Source organism: Battus philenor, unplaced genomic scaffold (genome assembly GCF_028537555.1).
Source record: "Battus philenor isolate CCGP_79_NKW_IND1 unplaced genomic scaffold, ilBatPhil1.0.hap1 SCAF_3, whole genome shotgun sequence".
NCBI classification, from domain to species: domain Eukaryota; kingdom Metazoa; phylum Arthropoda; class Insecta; order Lepidoptera; family Papilionidae; genus Battus; species Battus philenor.
In genome coordinates, this window is record NW_027181693.1 from 15,381,929 (window position 1) to 15,402,901 (window position 20,973).

A 20,973-nucleotide genomic window follows, 5' to 3' on the forward strand; every position below is an offset into this window, starting at 1 on the left:
TTTCGTTATCTACATTCCTTGTTAATTTTTAATTTAATTAGATGAGCAGTGATAGAATACGGAAAGAAGATTTATTGTGTAATCTTACTAAGTACCAGTAAGGCACCAGAGATGCCGGCAGCTGGTCGATGATATCCTCCATACATCACAATTATCTGTTACAATATTGTATTGCAGACGGCTGATTGTAAGATAGTGCCAAACTCTCATAGCTGGTCGAGAGAGAAGTAGTTCCAAGCTTGCACCCGGTCGCCACCTTCAGTTTCTAGTTCTATATTTGTTTGTATTTCTTAGATTTTTGTAATAGTTTTTATAAAGCATATATTATAATGTCAATTTCTTCAGTTAGTAAATCAGATTTTGAATGTAGATAATTCTCTCAGGTTTTAATTCCTTCAATCTCCTTCTCGGCGCCAATTTGTTGCGCAATTCATTTAAAGTAAAATACGTGTACATTTTTAACCTTTTTTTTAGAATTAATTTATTAGACATTCCAATTTCAAAATAAAAAAGTTATAAAATACCAAAAAGTATATAGCAACTATTTTGAACAATAATAAGGTTTAAAAAAGGTTTTAATATAAATTTAACGTGATACCATTTCCATTTTATAAGTATGAGTGATATCAATTTAACATTTATATATGAATATATTTTTGGGTTAGGTAGGGAGTGAAGGCACTGGTATAGCAAAAATCCGCTTAGTCCTTGTCGCTGAACAGGCGTTCCTAAAAGTTATAGAATTGCGAACAGTTGCCGATTGTAGTATGGTATTATGGTACGCAAAAGATGCTACTACCCATCCTTATGAAACTTGTTGGTGAACAATGGCAATCCTATATAATTAATGCACAAAGTACGAATTATGTAACATTGTATTTCGGGAATAGAACCCATGATATTCAAGCGCATATCTCAATCTTATAGAACTGTTAATTACGCCTAAAAGCTGATACGTTTAATCTCTATAATGAAGTCAGATTTTTAGAGGAATTAAATTCGAGATATGGTTTTTCATAATTTACTTACAATAATCTTATAAATGTGAATTTTTAATGTCATCAAAATCAACCAGGGAAAGACTTTTCCCCGACGTAATACATATTGTTGACATATTTATTTATTTTACAGTCGCTCCAGATAGGTAATAGATCCCGAGGAGTCATTTAAAGAAAATGCTAGCATTTTTTTATACATTTTTAAATATACATGATCGAGCGATCTATCATTGATCTCATCTTTCAAGTTTAGGAGATTCTATCTCAGAAGTTCTAATATTACATGAAAGAAATAATATTTTAAAGAACAACATAGAAGCTATAATATTAGAAATCAATTTATTATAATTCAATTCGATATCAAAGAAACGGAATTCGTAAAGGGAATACATACATTCGAACGTCTTCCAAATATGATAAATTTATACTGCATGCATTATTTATTGGATTTCAGTCAGCCAGTATTTATTATTTATTGTATCATAATTGTTTCATAAATATAAAATTGTAGTTTTATTTATTGGATGTTAAAATATTCGACATGGCTTAGATCTTCTTAGTATTCATTTAAAAAAAATGTTTCGATAGAATTATATAATTTTTTAAGGAAATTAGAAAATATACTACCGGTCTCCATGAACATGGAGGAGGCCTATGTCTAGTACTAGATGCCCAAAGAATGAAATAATAATTATAATCACATTGGCCCTCTGTCGTTCGTTATACTTGTATGACCAGGGATATTTATTCTGATTGATGGGTGATGTTGTTTTAGCAGCTATTTCAGCTCCGTCAAACTCAGGGCTCCGTAAACACATCCGAAATCATATTATACATCGGAGTGATCGCGAAATGAAATGTTTTTTTTTTTAATCGATTATTATATGATGAATATTAAATATACTTATTGTTAAAAAGCATTTGTGGACAAAGCACAAATGTTTATTAGTCTTATTGGTAGGTATAATTTAAAAATACTTCAATCAGATTCAGCAATATGGAGACAGTTGTCATACATCCAAGCTGGAAGTGGTTATAAAAAGGTTTCCGGAAAAGCTGATTACCAGACGAGGAGATATCAATCTGGAGTCCAGATACGTCTCCAATATGCTTCTTTTTATGGTGTTATTTAAATAATTCTGTCTATAGCCGTAAAGCAAATACGATGCGACAGTTGAAAGAAAAAATTAGCGAAGTGATGTCGGTGATTTAGCGGTCTGTCTTTTTAACTTTTAAAAATAAATTCCAACGAATTATCTCTCCAGAAAATAACATGTTTTTTTTCAGTATATAAAATCCTTTTACAAAAAATTTTGAAATGTTTATTAATAATGGCATACTATGTACATTAGCATTTTTTACATACATTAAATATGACCAGTAATAGAGAAATTTTCACAAACCTAATCAAAGGATATAATGTCATAAAGGTATGAAATTAATAATGAAATTCCGATAGAGAGACACATTAGGCCGTAATTTCAAACTTTTCATTAAACACGACGGCAAAGCTTGTACCCCGGAGCGGCCTCGTCGCTAATTCTGCCGCTCGAAAACATAATTCGGGCTAATAGAAAAATATTTGGCCAATGTCGACGTATTATGACAAAATCAATTCAAATTATTTACCCTGCTAGACTTTGTACTCTCAAAAGTTATCAGTCTTTGGCATTATTTTATTATTTATTTATTTTTTCGCGTATTTCAGAGTGAACAATCTATTAACTGTCTTTATGTAGTTAAACTACGAAATTACATTTTTTAAAACCTAAATTGTTTGCATCAACAATGATGAATTGATAAATTGACATCTAAAATACGACGATGTTCTTAGAGATGTAATTATATTCTGATGTATACATAAAGGTTAAATAAATACTGCAAAATTTGGTAAAAATGTGACAATCCTTACATAGTTATGCTTTATTTGTTTGGCTACATCCAACACTCGCTTTTTTATTTCGATCGTGGTCAAATGTTTGGTATTTAGAGCCATGAACAAAAGCTGCCATTTTCATCATCTATTTTATATTTATATATTTATCGAAACATTCCTCGTAATTAATTTTAAAAATATAGTCGATCTTCGCGACACACATTCGGCTAATCATTTTTAACCTTTTTTAACACACACGCTCACACGTGATCGCACATGTATACATACATAACCACGTGACAAACACATACTTATATGAACACACATATAAATACATACAAACTTACACATCTAAAACAGAAGCTAATGTTAGTCCATTTTAATTCATTTAATACTCTTTATCGTATATGTAACATATTAAAGAAAAAAATAGAGAAATATTAAGATTAAAAAATATAAGAAGCAGCCTATATTAAACAGAAGAGATACAAGTAGCGGACAGTTGATGTATACATTACTGTTATCAAAAAGTAAGGTAGAAATAGTCATCAAAATTTACGTCAAAAAATTAAAGTTTTGGTACTTGAAAATGTGACAATTAGAGACCTCTTTAATAGTGTTGGAATATCATTTGGCTTGACCTAAACCATTTTGAAGTTAGTTGTGTCTCAAATTCTCAAGTCTCGATTGGTGCATTGGTTCGTCGAGACTTTTTTTCCAAAAACTCGACTCATGTCGTTCCGCAACCACTGTATTCGCCTGATTTTACTCCGCGCAACTTTTAGCTATTCAGTAAACTGAAAAGGCCAATGTGGATACTGTTTTGACACGATTAAAGAGATAAAACCCGATTCAAAATAGATCTTGAAGGCTATACCGGAAAAAGACTATATTGTCTTTTTCAAGGACTTGAAAAAACGTTTGCCAAAGTGCGTTATACCGGACGAGGATTACTTTGAAGTGGATAAAATTGATTCGGAAGAATAAATAAAAAAAAATATTTTATTTACAAATTCATGCATCTGTAACATCCATTCGATTTACTTCATTAATCTCCAGTATTTTATTTCAGTTAGAATACATATCGTACTTTGAAACAAATCAATGTAAATTATAAGTGTCAGAAATCACCCGTGCACGTATTTGTTTCTTTTTTGATGGCGATAGAATGAAAGTCAGCTGTAATTTAGGCCGTGTACGTTATATATGCAGAGACTATTTACAATCGTGTACTATTTACAATTTGGACACAAAGACAATGACAGCAACTACACCATTGATGGTAAAGAAATTCTAATCGACATTTAAATTTAAATTCAAAAGTGCAGTAATAATTTAACTCTAAAAAGTATTGTGGCTGAAGTGACCAGTAATAAAAAACTTAAACAGTCAAAGGTCCTATCAGCACAGATCACGTCCGAGATCCCTAATAAAGAAATTTAATTAGTGAAGTGGCGTCGAAGGGGAAACATTTGCTCTGTGAGTGGGAGGAAAGCATATCACGCGGAGGGAAGTCGATAAATAAACGTACGTGAGAGGATTATTCTAAACCTTTTCAGTAATTTTCGATTTTTAATTTTAAAGCCTTATTGAACTACAAAATTAATTAACTATAGTTTTTCGTCAATTGTTGTATTAATTCCTTTTAAAGTATAAAGAAAATTTATGTCGATCAGTGATAGGAATATTTACATATGTAGTATATGTAAATCAATAAGTTTTCCTTAGTTGCTCCATATTTCTAGAATAACTACTCATATCATTTATATTTGTAATACCCTTCCTAATAATTTCATATATTTAGAACAATCTTATGTAAAAAATAATAACATTTTTCATAAAAGAAACTCCACTGAAAAGAAAAGTTGCTCATTTGACAGTTCGCTTTGAAGTTCGCGCATTTGACAGTTTGCTATGAAAATTGTTCAGTATTTTTCGTTTACAATTTCAATATATTATACGATATAAATATAATGATTAAAAGCAGACCCTTTATTTTTAAACGGTTTTATTTATTTCGACCCGTACGGAATTTATTTATTTGGGTCAAAATTATAAATTGAAATTTAAGCACCTTCCCGTTGTCAGAAAGATCTGAAATTTGGTACACACATTTAATTTAGATGACAATACAATATAATAAAATCAATAACATTATAAATCTAAGATGGCCGCCGATACAAAATGGCGGATTACATATTTTTCCTTAACTTTCTCAATATGGGTATCAAATGAAAGGGCTACACTAGTAAAACACGATGATTATGTCAAAATTTAAAATTCAAGATGGACGCCGTTCCAATATGGCGGACTAGGTACATATTTTTCCACAACCACCACAATATGGATATCAAAAAACCGTTTGACTTAAAAGTTTTTTTAAATGTATTTATCTTGATTATGTTTGAGCACGTGATTTTTTGGCATTAGAGACCAGTTTCTTTCAACTGTAAATTTTACAGGTTATAAATAATGTAAGCGGACTGATTATATTGGTACGATTCACTTGTAGTGGTGTAGATGAATTTTACGAAATCTATAGACTTCTCGTAGCACCAACGAATTGATACTGATAGAACTCGGAGTATCCACCCGCCTTTCTACTATATACATGAGTAAATTTTTGAGATATAAGGTCAAATAGCCAGTATAATCGGTGACAATTAAGAATTTTGAATATCGAAACATTGGTCTGACGAACCACGATCGATACCCCAGTAACCAGATGACGGAATATAGCGAGGAAGACGACGCAAGGATTAGGAAGGAATGCAATAAATGAAACGACATGGTTAGTATAAATCAGATTGCTTTAATTTTATTTTTATACAAACGAAGTCCTACTTATGATAGTCAATTTAACGAATATTACCCGTCCACTTTTTATATTTTTTTTATTACAAATTTACCTTTATCTTTTTTAAAATGTTTACTATTATAAAAACCTCCATAGGGGCCTCCTTTATTATATACTTACATTATAATCGCTTGTATTTAAAACGGCTTATTTGCAGTCATTTTTTTTTTAATTATTTATTTTAATTATTCCGACTAAAGTTAAGCCACAGGAACACAATGTGGAGTACAGTTATGTGACAGTTATAAAAATAATTAATGTGCTATACAAAATGGCGTATTATCAGCTAGAAATAAATATATCAATGTACAAATTAATATACATGCGACAAGCATTTATCTCGCATATTGAATGTACATACTGAAGAAAAATATAAAACCTTTTTTTTTTGTACAGTGTAAACAGTTTTTTTGTGTATTCATAAATAAATATATGAGCATGTAATAAATATGCATAGAAATAGGACGAGTGAGGTGGTGGAAGAACAAATTCAGTATTTTTTTTTATTTCATCATCAAAATTAGACGCGTACAGTGGGACATTTAAATTGAAAAATATGCAAACATGTTACATAACACAGATCATCTAGAAATACATTTGAAAACGCAATATTTCTTTTCTTTATTTGAAACGAAGATAGTGGGATTCCCCGAGACGAGTTATTTGGGATACCCTATCGGAAACTTCTGATCCACAGATAGTGACTCCAGTAACATTTGATGAGTTCTTTAAATATAAATTGTCAAGTCACGTCTACTTCGATCTCTACCCTATATCGTATCATCAAATTAAGATCGCACTGTGATATATTGTGTATTCAAATGATTTCAAACAAGAAACAAAAACTTTGGTTCCTTCAAATCTAAAAATCAATCTTTCTTGTAACTGTCACTTTCGGATATATTTAGGTTCCGAAACATAGTCTTATATCCGTTAAAATTGTAAGAATATATTTTAAATTAACATAATGTTGTTGTTACTAATTCTACATAAGGTTTCTTTTGTATATTATAACTGTTATATATAAAAATTGCAATACCAGAATAGTATAGATAACATTTTGTAATTTTTTAAGATCGAAAATTTTTGATTCGAAATGGAAACGTAATATGATTTTAATAACATATTCCTCACTTATATTTTTAAATTTTTAATAAAATAAATTATACATAACGATTTTAAAATTAACATTTATAATATATATTCACAATGATGACTATACAGTGCAATTTATTTAAAAAAAAATTGATTTGTTATATGAATGAAAGCTGCAAATGGAAAGGTACCAGAAGTATAATATCGATGCTTTTATTTATTTTTTCTCACCATTGGATACTTTCTACAATCAAAGAAAATGTTAATAAATTAATTTAGGTAAAAAAATACTTCGTCCCAATGTACTGTCTTGAGATGAATTAACTATAATTGTTGAAGAGTTATCGATTGTAAAAAGTGTTCGAATTTCAAAATATATCACGCGAAATACAGTGACTGTGTTCAGAATATACACGACAATTCAAAATACCTGTTTCATAATTAAAGCATTTAGTTCCGGTTGTGCAGTGTTGGACAATGTTTGTATGGTATTCATTTATTTATTTCAAAAATTTTAACAGGAGTGATTAAACATAAATTCTGAAACGGCTGTACCGATTCGTATAAAACAAACAATATAAGCCAATATTATTGAATAAAAAATACTGACAGGTCGACGTGGACGTTGGACATGGTAAATATGATTTTATTTAAATAAAATAACAAAATTCCTCGTAATTTAAATATGCTGCGTAGTATTGTACCATACAAATTTGTCAAATTATGTCATTATAAAAAAATCAGGTCACACTGAATAAAATATTTCTTCAGAGAACACACAAAGGTCGCAAGCTGTGACACATGATAAAGACATAGTTAACAATAGAAGAAAAAAGGTAAAAAGGTAAAAAAACTTTCAAGAAGTAAAAAATAAAACTACTTATATATATAAAGCAGTCGAAAAATTTGATATGGAAAAGTTCTAAATTAGCTAAATTTCTCGGACACCACTGCTTAAAATATTTAAGAAAATAAGGTACTAAAAATAAAATATTTAAGAAAATAAGGTAATAAAAAGAAAAAAGGTACTATTTTTATCCGAGATTGACAAATATAATTAACATTTTTAAAATAAAAAATAAAGGACCAATGGTTGCGATTTAAATTGTTCAATTGATTCATTGATTTAAAACATACTAATAAAACTCAACCCTAAATGTTAAAGCTGAAATAAAAAGAAATAAAAAAAGCAATTGAATAAATGATCCCGATATATTTGTACATTCACTCTAACCCGGTCCATGGCAGGCATTTAGTTAAATTGTTTCATTTTAAGGTAGACTTCCTCTACACGTTTATTTTGTATAATTTATTCAACATTGCACCGCAACTCGCGGCTACCTAAACCCTTTCACAACCTCGCTTTTATTTATTTTTATTTAAATAAAATATTTATTTTTAAAATCGGCTGATTAGCCCATAGTTACGGTCAGATGTCACCGACAATTATGTCGCATTAACAATGATTCTATTTCGTTTTTTTTTAATTACTATTACAATAAAATTCTTATTTTTATCTTTTGTTTATACCTCTAAAAATCCAACTTAACACGATATTAAAACCCTAAATTTTTTGGCACTAATAAATCTAATTAAAAAGGTTTTCGAATTTTACATACATCATTTTATCAGGCATTTACATAATTAATAATAAGTAATACAACAATAGGAATATATTGCACAGTTTTTTTTTAAGTTTATAGACGATTAATTAAAGTTAACATAGTTAATATAACATGAATAAGAAACAACGAATGTGGTAATGATACATTTTGAGCACCAAGCATATACTAACAAAACACTTTCATTTCAAAATCTGTCCACAGCTTAATTAATACTTTTACAAAACGAAATATTCTTACAGTATATAAATGACGATCAACAACGAACAATAAGTTGAAACCATCAAACATTCGCTTACACCAAAAATCAACATCGAATAACGGTTGAATTTAAAAACATGTAAAATCGATTATAGAAAAATCGATTTCCGAAAGAACACATCGAGATTCAATAATCCTAATTAAATCACTAATATTAGTGAGCCTCCTTATTTATACTAGTTAATTTTAATCACCGTAGTCCTAGAATAACACGACACGACAATCTAGACTAACACGACACCTATAAGAGCGAAGATGAAAAACGGACATAGATAAAGATGTGAATAAATGTTACCTTTCAAACGATACTATGTTACTATATAGTCCACTACAATAATACTAAGGGGTACCTATTTAAATTTAGACGTAACATCGTGTCGATTCGAATCCCATGCGAACCCACGGGTACACGGGTGACATTATAAAAAAAAACTTTTACTTATCTAGTAATGTCTTGGTATAGCATATTTTCATTCAAAGCAATTTAACATAAATCGATGTCACTATTAAATAAAACTTTACTACGTATCTAAAAGGAATAATTTATTAATTTAACCCGTTAAAAATAAATAAATGTAAATGAGGTGAATAAATAATTTTGCTTAGCTTAAATACAGATTATAAAACCTTCTTTAGGTTAATTGTAATTGGAATAAAATATCATTATTAGTTTAACATATCTAAGCCACCGTCTCCGTTGTTAATTTAATTTATATTATTTAAAACTCGTCTAAATTTAAATTTATATATTTATTTTGGTTCCATTTAATTGTTGTCGATTTTGTATCAATTCCGTATTTCTAAATAATATCCTCGATTTACTAATGAATATTTAATGATATCGTAAACGATCCAATGTGAATTCAAACGCGAACTTAAACGTAACTTAAAACAGATCAGCGGTTTCACGTACTTTCACTTAAAGTACATTACTTAAAACACTAGAGTAATGTCATCATTTATGATCCCTCAATTACGTGTTTAAAGAATAATTGAATTTTCAAACTTCTCTCCTTGATCAATGCTATCTTCGATAACTTAAAAGTACTTATAAATAACCTCTGTCTTAAGTTGAACCATTTCAATTTATTCCGTATATTGACTGTGATACATCCTGAAACATTACAATGCCTTCTCAAATCCTTCACCTTTTGTGATCTATTTAACAAAACATTTTTAATTAAATATTTATTCACATTAAGTATTATTATTATTATAATCATTTAACAAATTATACAATTCAACTTTAATCCGTATATCTATTCGGAATCACAATCATTATTCAAAAATTATGTTGGACTTAACTAGAACTAGGTAACCCACTAGATATTATTTATATTTAACGTCTTTCGACTTAGTTAGGGGAGACGTGTGCGTTTACCACGATATTACATATAATATAATACATAAATATAATTACATTTTAAATTAGTTCTCTCGTACTTGAGTCGCGTGTCGTCTCGTTTTACTGCACAATGATGTGTGGAGCCGAGAGTAACACCGCCACGGTTGCTATGATCGTGAACAATGTGAACACGAACAGGCAAAACCTGCACCAAAAATATTACACATTAACAAATACAACAAAAATCATTTTTGTTCTTCTTACATGTGTATTAACTTAATGCCTTACAGAGGCTTTCTTTAAGTTAATCCAAGTTGTGTAGAGGTAGCAAGAAGCATATTTGAAAATATTAAACAAAATTGTTGTACTATACAACATGCTAAACATGTTATAGGTATAGAAACATTAAAGAGATGAATGTACATTATTTGCAGTCAGATTGAGACTTTGATACAGGGTTTGATTCCCAGGATACAATCTTATGTAATACACTCTGTGTATGAATTATATAGGGTTGCCACTGCTTACAAACAAGTTTCCAGAGCAGCAGCGTCCACTACGTACCATAATGCCACACTGGGATCGCAACCCGCCAGCCAAACTTGATTTTGATGGTATATCCCTCCATATATATCTTTGGGAAAGGCCTAGGCCTTACAGTGGGCGTTTACGGGATGAAACGACGAATATAGATAAGTAGGTACCTAATAAACTGCACATAAAACACCTAGTCAATTAATAATAGGAAAAATAGAATAAGAAAAGTGTGGTAATGTATTAAGAAAGCACAACCCGAAGAAAACTGTGATAAAATAAAAAAAATAGAATAAGTCAATAATAAAATGTACCTAGCCACCTAAGAGTAATAAGATGATGGAAGGAAGGCGATGAAAGCAAGAAGTAATGAAGGAACAAAATGAAAGATATAATCATGGAAATAAGGTAAAAATAAAATAAATTGAAAAGAATGACAGTAAGTGAAGAATAAAGATGAAAGATCTGAAAAACTTAATTGTAAACTAAGACCCTGATCCCAACTAATTAGGGATACGAGAGGCCTCCAATAGCGTGGGTCATAAAAAAAACGACGAATATATAGTACACCATGTAAAATAAATGATTTCAGAAATATTAAATAACTTGATGAATATTATAAAAGGCATTTACAAAATTCAAACAGGTTGTTTACGATCAGGAGTTATTGGCATGTCGATTTCCAATAGAAAAATAAATTAATGTAAGAATATTTAAGTTTGGTCACTTTATATAGGATCATTGGGAAGTTTTACAGCTATTTTCAGTCACATTGTATATATAGGTACGCATATATACGAGATCGGTTCAGTTAAATATGAAATCGATTTAAATATAAAGTAATTAGTTTATAATTCGATATTGCTGCCTTCACGTTCAAAGTTTCAATATAAATACGGATTCGTTACGACATACTGTTATATTAAATTATCAATTTATACTACGAGTATGTCATTCGTTCATTCCGAACATTTAATACAATAGGCATTAATTGCGTTTACAAAGTTAAATATAAAACGAAAATTTTGACAATTAATCAGACTAATGATTCGAGCAAAAAAAAATCTTTTTTAAAAAAGAGGTACTAAAAGATATTCAAATGTATTTTTAACTTTATAAACATATAAAGATATATATATATATAAATTTATAATTTTTGATTTATATATATTTAGATATAGATAATTTTTTGTATCCGTTGATATTTTTTAAAATTTTTGACAGTTCGCTCCGAACTTCGCGCGTTTGACAGTTGCTTCGCTGTAATTGATACTTGTTAAAAAACAGTTTTGATCAATATTTATGGATCAAAAAATGTGTTAATTTATTTTAAATGTATAAAGTGACCACTCCAATACTCGTTACATTAATTTATTTTGGAACGCGAAAGACCATAATCTACTCTGTACTCTACTATTAAAGTTTATTGAGATATCTAGTACATTAATGGAAGTCAACCTTTAATGTGAAAGCTGGTATATTAATAAAGCGATTAAAAAAAATTGAAAATATGAATTATCCCGATATATTAGTAGAAGTCAAGATTTAGTACACATTTATTGTAGTTTTTTTTTAATATTTGAAGATTTTTCCACCTACCTGTCCACGACCATCGCCGCGAATTTCCAATCGCTAATTAGTTCCGCCTCTTCGTCGGCCTTCTTCATTCTTGCCGTTATGAACTGCAACTCCCTCAGAATGAGATGAAGCTCGCGGTGGTGGCTGCCGAGACCTCCCCCCACGTCCTCCATTGTGGAGGGGCGGACGAACGACCGGCGGAAGTCCGTTCGGAATATTGAACACCTGGATTAACAAAGCCACTCTCGATATCGATTTTAGCTTCTGCATAACTTTATTTTATATTTATTTTGTTACGTTCATGTTGATCTTTCTGCTATCGTAACATTGTCTCATTTCTACATATTAATTTTATATAAAATTGCTTTCTAACCAATAGCGGCATCACAAATATGCGCGTAAATTATTTGTTTATTCATTTTTAAAATATTTCAATTTCGAACAAACTTTTAAAATCATTTGACAATTTGTTTATGATTTTAAAAAGATATAGAACTTCTTTTGGCTCTAATATATGTTCATTTTAGCAATCACAAATATGTCATTTTTTATAATAATAATAATAATTTAGTTGTAGGTATTTGTAAGAAATAATTTAAATTTAAAAAATATCCGAACAACGAAGACTACTTAAACTAAAAATATTAAAATTTAAAAGTCGAACAATGTTTGATTATTGGAAAGGCTCTTAGGTAATCCACTTTGTGAATCCAACACGGATTATTATAGATACATATTCTTTTTCGTATATAAGTTGCAACTCTAATTTGTCATGCACTATGATGAATCTCTGCCACTGTTAGTAAGATTAAAAAGATAATAGTTTTATTTTACCCCGGCCCCAAGTTTCCAGTGGAAGCTGTGCTATTAGGAGGTGGTGGCGCATGTCTAAAGTCGTCATCGATGTCCAGCACGTTGGCTAGCAGTGACTTCGAAGACCTCTCTTTCAACTCCAGTTCCCTCATCCTGTTGGTCATCATTATCGTCTTCCTCGTTATCTTCTTCCCCGGTCTCGACATCCGCAGTATCCACGGCAGCCATTGCAGAAATACGGTTTTGATCTGAAATAGAAGTCTATAGTGACGTCACCTTTTTTCTATTTCTTTTTTCAAGTTCCATTATGCTGTTTTTTATGCACACAATTTTACCACGAAGATCAAGTCCAAGTTGATGTGTAATAAATAATTAGAATGTAATTAAAAAAAATGTAATTGCTGAAACCAGTCTTATTACTTTATCTTTAGGAATAGTTAAACTTAACCTAGGACGAGTGATTAGTTCTTTATACATTCATGTTGTATATACATTCGCCTATTACACAGACAAACATATAGACATGAACTTCTATTTCACTCAGTCATGACGTAACTTGAAAACGACAAAATTTCCCAATACGAATACTTTGCAGAAGGTGCTTTTGGACAAAATAATAAATTTGCGCAAAATTTTGAAATATTTCTTAAAATATAATGACTATTAAAACGTATTTGACAGTTCTCTTAAAACTTGAATTTTGATTACCCAGCTGATTTGACAAGTTGAAATGGCAGTTGACAGCCCACAAAACAAACACGAATGACCACGAGTACAATAAATTCCTCATGTGTAGACATGTACATCTTAACTCCTTACTCAGTACACTTCAACAACACTGACCAGACATGCGCGCTAGCCGCGAGTTCTGCCGGCCAACTGGGTCGTGCTTGGTTTGTGTCCTCGAGGGCTAACTGGGTGATTAGCCCCGCTGCTTCTATCTCGCGGCCACTACCTTTGTGACTTCCTCGTCTCCCCGCCGAGTACTGATACGGATTCGGAAACTCGAATCTTGTAAATTTTATATAGTTCATGGACCCCATCGTTCCGTGAACTCGTTTCCGATGAAGCTGTAAAAGCCGCAAGGCTAACAACACAAACTGCACACGAGACAATAGACAATAGACATGTACACGTACAGTCTATTGGTAACTTAAAGTGTAGATAAAATCGAAAATAAAGTTTCTTACCCATTGAGGCATTTCGTGTATATCTGCTGTCCTGTGATGGTAATTTAGAACCACTACAGTCAACACCACGGACGACGCCACCATGAACATGATGCAGTTGAAATAAGTCCCTGTCACCGAAAACATTCTGCTATACCAGTGTGGCTGAACAAAGCTTTGTATATCAAAACTAAATCAATTTCATATTAATAAAAGGTATGATTTATCGACTAATCATTATTTACACACAAACATAAACATCGATTATATATGATTTTAGATTTACAATAAACTAAATTATTTAAAAAAGGAGAAAATTAGGTAATTCATTTTGTTCTAAATTTATTTAATTTTCGTAATTATTAGCATAAATAAAATTAGTATTAATTAACATTAAAAGCTAGATCATGCTAGATATTTAACAAACATGCAATTTTAAATCACAATTAAAGAACGATGGAAGAGATGGTAATAAAATTTGACAACTTTTAAAAAACAGCATGCAACATTTTAAATAAAGAATATTAAATGATTATTTTAAACTGTCTTTCGTTGATATATTTTCTATGTGACTTAATAATATCTCCGACAATTCGTATAGTGTTTAAATTCACAAAATATTCAAATTGAATTGACGGAGACAGTTTTAACATTACCAAAGGAACGGAGTAGATATATAACAGGGTAGATAAAGCCATGTTCCTTTGATAACTTTGATGTTGAATTTTACATTATACTAAAATCGTTATAGTGTTAGACAGACCGGACAAAGTAGCAAGGTCCGATGTTCACGAGATACTTGGAGACTGGACCCTCTCTACCCGCGTCCACTTTCATGAGAACAATTGCAGATTAACTTTAACAAATCGTTTAAAACATCTAAAAGCGAAATCAGCCCTAAATAGCATTAAACCTATTTGCAAATTTAGGAGAGTTGTGCTTTAATCATTTTTATTTAGATTCTTTTAATTATTTATTTCATGCTTTTAACATGACGTCAGTAGCCATAAATTAATTTAAATTTAATTAGAACACTTGACAGAGGGATAAAGAAAGTAAATAAATATCAATTCTAAGAGAAGAAGGGACAGAGAGCTGGCTGTAGGCAGAAGAAGGAGAAAGAGTTATTTTAATACATTACAAGAACATCAGTATGGAACGTCTATAAAGAGAGTAATATGGAGAAACATTTATAATTCAGAGCGAATATGTGAAGCTTTCAGTAGCTTTGAGTGCAATACTTCTATGTATTGTGTATATAGCATAAGAAGAACTGTCAAAGCACAGAAATTCTCAAGACGCCGAGTCTTTTAAATGCAATTTTATAAATTTCAATACAAAATCTATGCTCTCTTTTCCAAATCATTCAAGCAGAAATTGGAGTAAATTAAAAATATTTTTTTTTAAATTTCATTATAGGCTTGAGGAATATTTTTTATTATAAATCAATAGTGAATTTACGATGTAATTTAATTGTCATAAATAATATCCCTCGTATCGCCACCCACTAAATTCACTTTAGAACAGGCTATTCAATTTTTTATTATTTATCATTTTCATTTTTAGCACTAGACATTTTCCCAGCGAACGTTTCTCACCTATTAGAGGGATCGCCTCTGAGGTTTTTGTGATAACGTGTCCCACCAATAGAGAGAAAACCGTTTGCGAGAGGAGTATTGTTACACCTGTAAAGATTAATATCACTGTAAAAACCAAACTGTTCTAATCAACTGTGACCAGATCGTATGGAGTCTTCGATGATACTACGCAACATTGGACAGAGAAGACAAAACCTGTTGGTGTGCTGAGTCGGTACGGGGCTCGAGATAAAACAAACGAAATAAAACGGAGTAACCATGCAGACACTATTATATTGTTTTAACAGATATCCATTATTTATCATCTTATTTACGCGGCTTATTAGGTTTATAATAACATTTTTATAATTACACCAACCACCCTCCAAGTATCTAGAACATCGCGTAACAGAATCAACAAGAAATATGACTTAGATATAAATTAAAAAAAGCATTTACACTTAAAATAAAAATAACACATACTTTGCACCATGGAATCGAGTCCGTGATGATAACAGTGAAATAGAAGGAAAACTTTACGTAACATTAAAAGTGCTGAATACCGTGAACTTACCTTCATGCTTCCAGGTATATCAATAAAATATTGCGGATTTGTATACGTGAAACACATGCCATGCCTGACTAACTGACATACAAGGTTCGTACGATTAATCTGATTTTCAAATTCATTAAAGTTTTGGATTCCGTAAATTTGATAGCGTAGTTATCAACACATATATGCAAATTTTGCTTATACATAAATAATGTTATGAAAGAACCACGACATCGATTCCAAGAAAACGATGGAGGATATATTGGATAAAGATGTAATAAAAATGTATTTTATGGTGTAAGTTATGTGTTACTTTTGAATATAGAAATATTAATTTAAACTATTTATCTCGTAGGGTTGTTAATATACTTAATTTACTCCTTGTAATGTTTTAAAATAATTTTATACTGGATACGAAAGAAACGAAACAAAATTAATATGAAAAGAAATAGGTGGTGGTTGAACTGAAATGGGATAAAGTGGGAATGGTTAATGGTCGGGTCTGGATAGTGGTAGTGTACCTAACAAGGGGATTGCGTCGGAAACCTGCGGCAGGGTCTCGGCAACCAAGTTGAGGAACACCGTCAGCGATAGAAGGATAGTGACGCCTGAAATCAAACACAGTGTTAACCCTATTGAACGCTGCAAGACCCCGTTAATATTCGTGATTTGGCGTCCAACACAACTCTCCGTTCTTTAAAGATATTTATTTGTTGTTAGATTTTATGATATGGATGCTAATGAATCTAAACCAACAATCACTTACCCATGTTTCACTATAACAAATGCGTAGGGAGGACAAAGGTTTGATCTAAAGACAAACAGTGTGAGCATACTCTAGAAACAATCTATTTGGAATGCACGATGCTTGGTCGCATTGAAAATTGCCTTCGAAAAGTTTAGCACATCAAAGATGACAACAATCAGAAAATAAAACATCAAAAGAAACAGCCCAAGGTAGGTTCCTTGTGGCACACCTATGTTACTATGGAAACAGCGTGCACATGTTTCTCTTTCGTCATAAAGTACCTATAAGAGGAATGGCGTCCGATGTCGTAGGCATTTTTTCCGCTACCAGGTTGAGAAAAACAGTTAACGATAATAATATCGTTACACCTGTTGGCACAGATAAAAACAGAGATCAAGTAGCAATTATTTGGGACGTGTTTTATGTAGTGATTCACTTTACGTCACTGTTTAATGTGAACGATGCCTTTTCACAAATATAAAATTTAGTTTGAACATGATTATACATGGTTGATTAATCATAAATTTTTAGAGAAGTATCTCATATTTCAGCAAAAAACTATAAAGTTTTCACACTTATTTCCAATCAACCTATATACGACATGCAACTTCGAGCATGACAGTTGACAGATATTTTTTTATTCGTTCTTTTTTCAATAACTCCAGTTGACAGACTATAAATTAGTTTCCCTATTGAGTAAATCTGTGTATATAATTGATGCTTTTGAGGCCTGAACTTTTTTTCCTTCAACGGGCACATTATTAATGAATTTTAGCTGCTAAACGTGTTAATAGTTTGATTTGAATTTCGAACATCAGCTTTTATTGCTTTATTATTATTACGTTATTTATTGTTAAAATAAAACTATTTTGGGTAGGGTGTACCATATATTAATTGAGAGAAAATAAGCTATATTTTATTTTAATTAATGTAAGCAATAACGTATGTATGTGACTGTCGTAAAACATCTGGGTACTGTATAGCCCTAGCTATAGCAATTTTATTTATGCGAGCATCAGATACGGTATTTGAAATTCTAAAGCACATTTCCATTAAAGAGTAACTTCGAGGAGGAATTGCTCCGATTTAGCGTGAAAAGATCGAAAGCCAGTGATATGCAAAGTGGAAATGTGTAACCGAGTGAGTTTTCAGCGTCTAAAATTTAATATCATAGCAGATTTAACCCAAGCGTTAAATTATATTTTCGATTCCATATCAAACGAATAAAAATTTTATTTAAAATCTTGTGAGAGAATTTTATTTTAGAAAAGAAATTTTCATTTACTACACCTACTGTTATTATACAAGATAATTATATATATATATATATATATATATATATAAACACATTTTGTAAAGCTTTTCTATATATATATGTATATATATATATATATATATGTATATATATATATATATATATATAAAAGCTTTACAAAAGGTGAATGTGTAGTTAATTTGTCAGCAAACAGATAAAGTGATGGCTCTTAATAAAGCTAGATCCATTTATTAATTATAATCGAATACTACGAACTAATAACTTTTAATATTACAAAGTCTGTAGAAACAGATTTTAACAACATATGATTTTAATACATAGTGTGAATTCTCTCGTACTTCCCGTATCATGTGACAGGAAATAGAATAACAATAATATTTTTAACATACTATGTATATTTACTCTGTTTTCCCTCGCAATATTTTAATTCCTTTTCGTATTCATTACTTATACACCATAGATTAGACGACAGAAAACTAAATATAATTCAACCCCTCCTCCCTCCTTTTAATCTTTACACCTATAAGCAATCACCCTTTATAATATCGTTAGAAGTTATACTTTCTTAACAATTGTGCTTATTAAAAAACAAAAATTGTAAATATTAAAAGTTGATGGTATGAATAGATATCTTTATTAATGAAAGTTTGCAAAAGAAGTTTTGTATTTCGAAACTAATCAGTGTTAATAATGAGAATGAATAAGATATGTTTTAAAAGTAACAAATAACTGACCGAGAGTTAGTTTCTCTCCGGAGTCCGGCGGCAATGTGAATCCGAGAAGAGCCATTGATGATATCAACACGCACGGAACGATCAGGTTGAAGAAGTAATATAATGTTCTCCTCCTAATCATGATTGTAAATGTCACATCGACGTACGGCTCTGGACAGCATGCATACGTTATTGTATTCTTCTTTCCTGGCATCCCTGAAATAGTTACACACATTAAAGACCGTGGTGATTTACCACTCATATACATATTTGTTCCTTCTTTGATAACGAGGAGTATGAGAGCTAGAAAAGGAGAGATATATAAGAAACTATTTACAATTTTGATATCACAGATCGTGGGTAAGACCTCGCTAAGTGCAAAGATGACATAATTTAAATAACGGGCAATGCAAGACCGATCATCATGGCGATCTTTGGAGAAGACAATTCATTGCAGAGGGGATTTATTGGCTTATATGGTGATAACAAAGGCGAACGAATTCAAGCCATCATTCAAATTTTAATTCGTACGTGCAAGAATATTTTAACTCTAATAATTATTATGGTCGTAATGACCATGGTAGGTCGCGGGTTCGATTTTGTTTAATTCGCACTTTGTGCATTAATTATTCGCGACTGCACAAAAACAAATTTCCAGAAGGTGGACAGCAGCGTCCTCTGCGTACCATACTGTCATACTATGATTGCCAACTCGCCTGCCAACAGTAACAATTATGGTACATCCCCCATAAATATCTTTGGGAGAGGCCTATACCTTGCAATGGACGACTATAGTCTGAAATGACGATATTAAACAGGTTTTATTATTTTTATTACCTACTATCTATCCCTCGCCTGCTTCTAGTGACTAATCACAGTCTTTTATGAATGTAATATAAAAAATCTAATCCTGGTTATATTTCACTACATGCATTTTTAATGAACGCGCCTTTCTCATATGAACGCGCCCTAAACTCCTTTTTGCGCGTGAACATTCCAAAAATCTTAGCTGATCGTAACTTGGCAAAAAGAATATTTACATTTAAATTTAATAGACTAATAGCCAGTAATACGAAAGGAGCGTTGTCAAATAACCGCTATATCGATTATTTAAAAGAAATATACAAAAAAATAAGTCTACAATAATAGTCCAAAGTTACACAAACGACTTCTTAAGTTAAGATTATATTAGATTAATATACTTACCTATTAGATACCATTCTCCGTTTGTTATGAAATCTGACAAATCCCCACCGGATTCGTCTTTGAGTACCAGGTCCAGCTGTTAGATCCAATCAATTCACACATCTTATAAATTGTCAAAAATATATACAATATAATTTTTTCTATAACATAGTCATGCCAGGTAACGCCGCATCTAATTATATCGATTTATACAAGGTTGCATCGGTGTAGATCTACATTGTTAAGCAAGCATATGAAATGAATGCTATACTAGTTATCTAATTAATTTTAGTGCGTGTATATTTATGCTTCATGTAAAGTTGAATTTATAGGAGATAGTAGCATAAGGAGAATGCAAGAAACATAAAAACCACTACAAGACAAGCACAGAACCCGGCATTAAATATTGCACATCGACCTCTGGAAAGAAAGATTTAGCTTCGTATAGCGTTATCTCTGTTGCACGACTAACAAAAAGTCACATAGGTAGTGTGCGATAGAGAACGCTCTACGAAGCCAAAATTAGCCGATTGTCTCTTTTCAAAGGTCGAGTTTCAATATTTATCGCCGGATACTCTAGAGATGTTAAAGAGAAAATATCGCTTGCAAATATTATTTACGTTTTACTAAAGTAACACATGATAACGGAAAAAAACACACACATTAGGTTAAGGATAGATTAATTAAAAAATAAGTAATTAAATACTGCTAATATATGAACATGCATTAAAACACAAATGACAACACATATACAGCACAGATTATACGAAATA

General features: G+C 30.9%; 1 protein-coding gene across 1 annotated transcript in view; it reads right to left on the reverse strand.

Moving 5' to 3' along the window:
• Positions 1-10,078: 10,078 nt before the first annotated feature.
• nAChRalpha6 (nicotinic acetylcholine receptor alpha6) overlaps positions 10,079-20,973 on the reverse strand; it is a 173,168-nt gene continuing 162,273 nt past the window's right edge. Inside the window, exons 7-13 of the mRNA XM_068770438.1 lie at positions 20,222-20,297; positions 19,037-19,231; positions 16,800-16,886; positions 14,170-14,279; positions 13,001-13,227; positions 12,188-12,391; positions 10,079-10,259 (exon numbers count right to left, since the gene is read on the reverse strand). Coding sequence (XP_068626539.1) covers positions 10,175-10,259; positions 12,188-12,391; positions 13,001-13,227; positions 14,170-14,279; positions 16,800-16,886; positions 19,037-19,231; positions 20,222-20,297 — 984 coding nt within the window. The 3' untranslated portion in view covers positions 10,079-10,174. The remainder of the gene's footprint in view (positions 10,260-12,187; positions 12,392-13,000; positions 13,228-14,169; positions 14,280-16,799; positions 16,887-19,036; positions 19,232-20,221; positions 20,298-20,973) is intronic.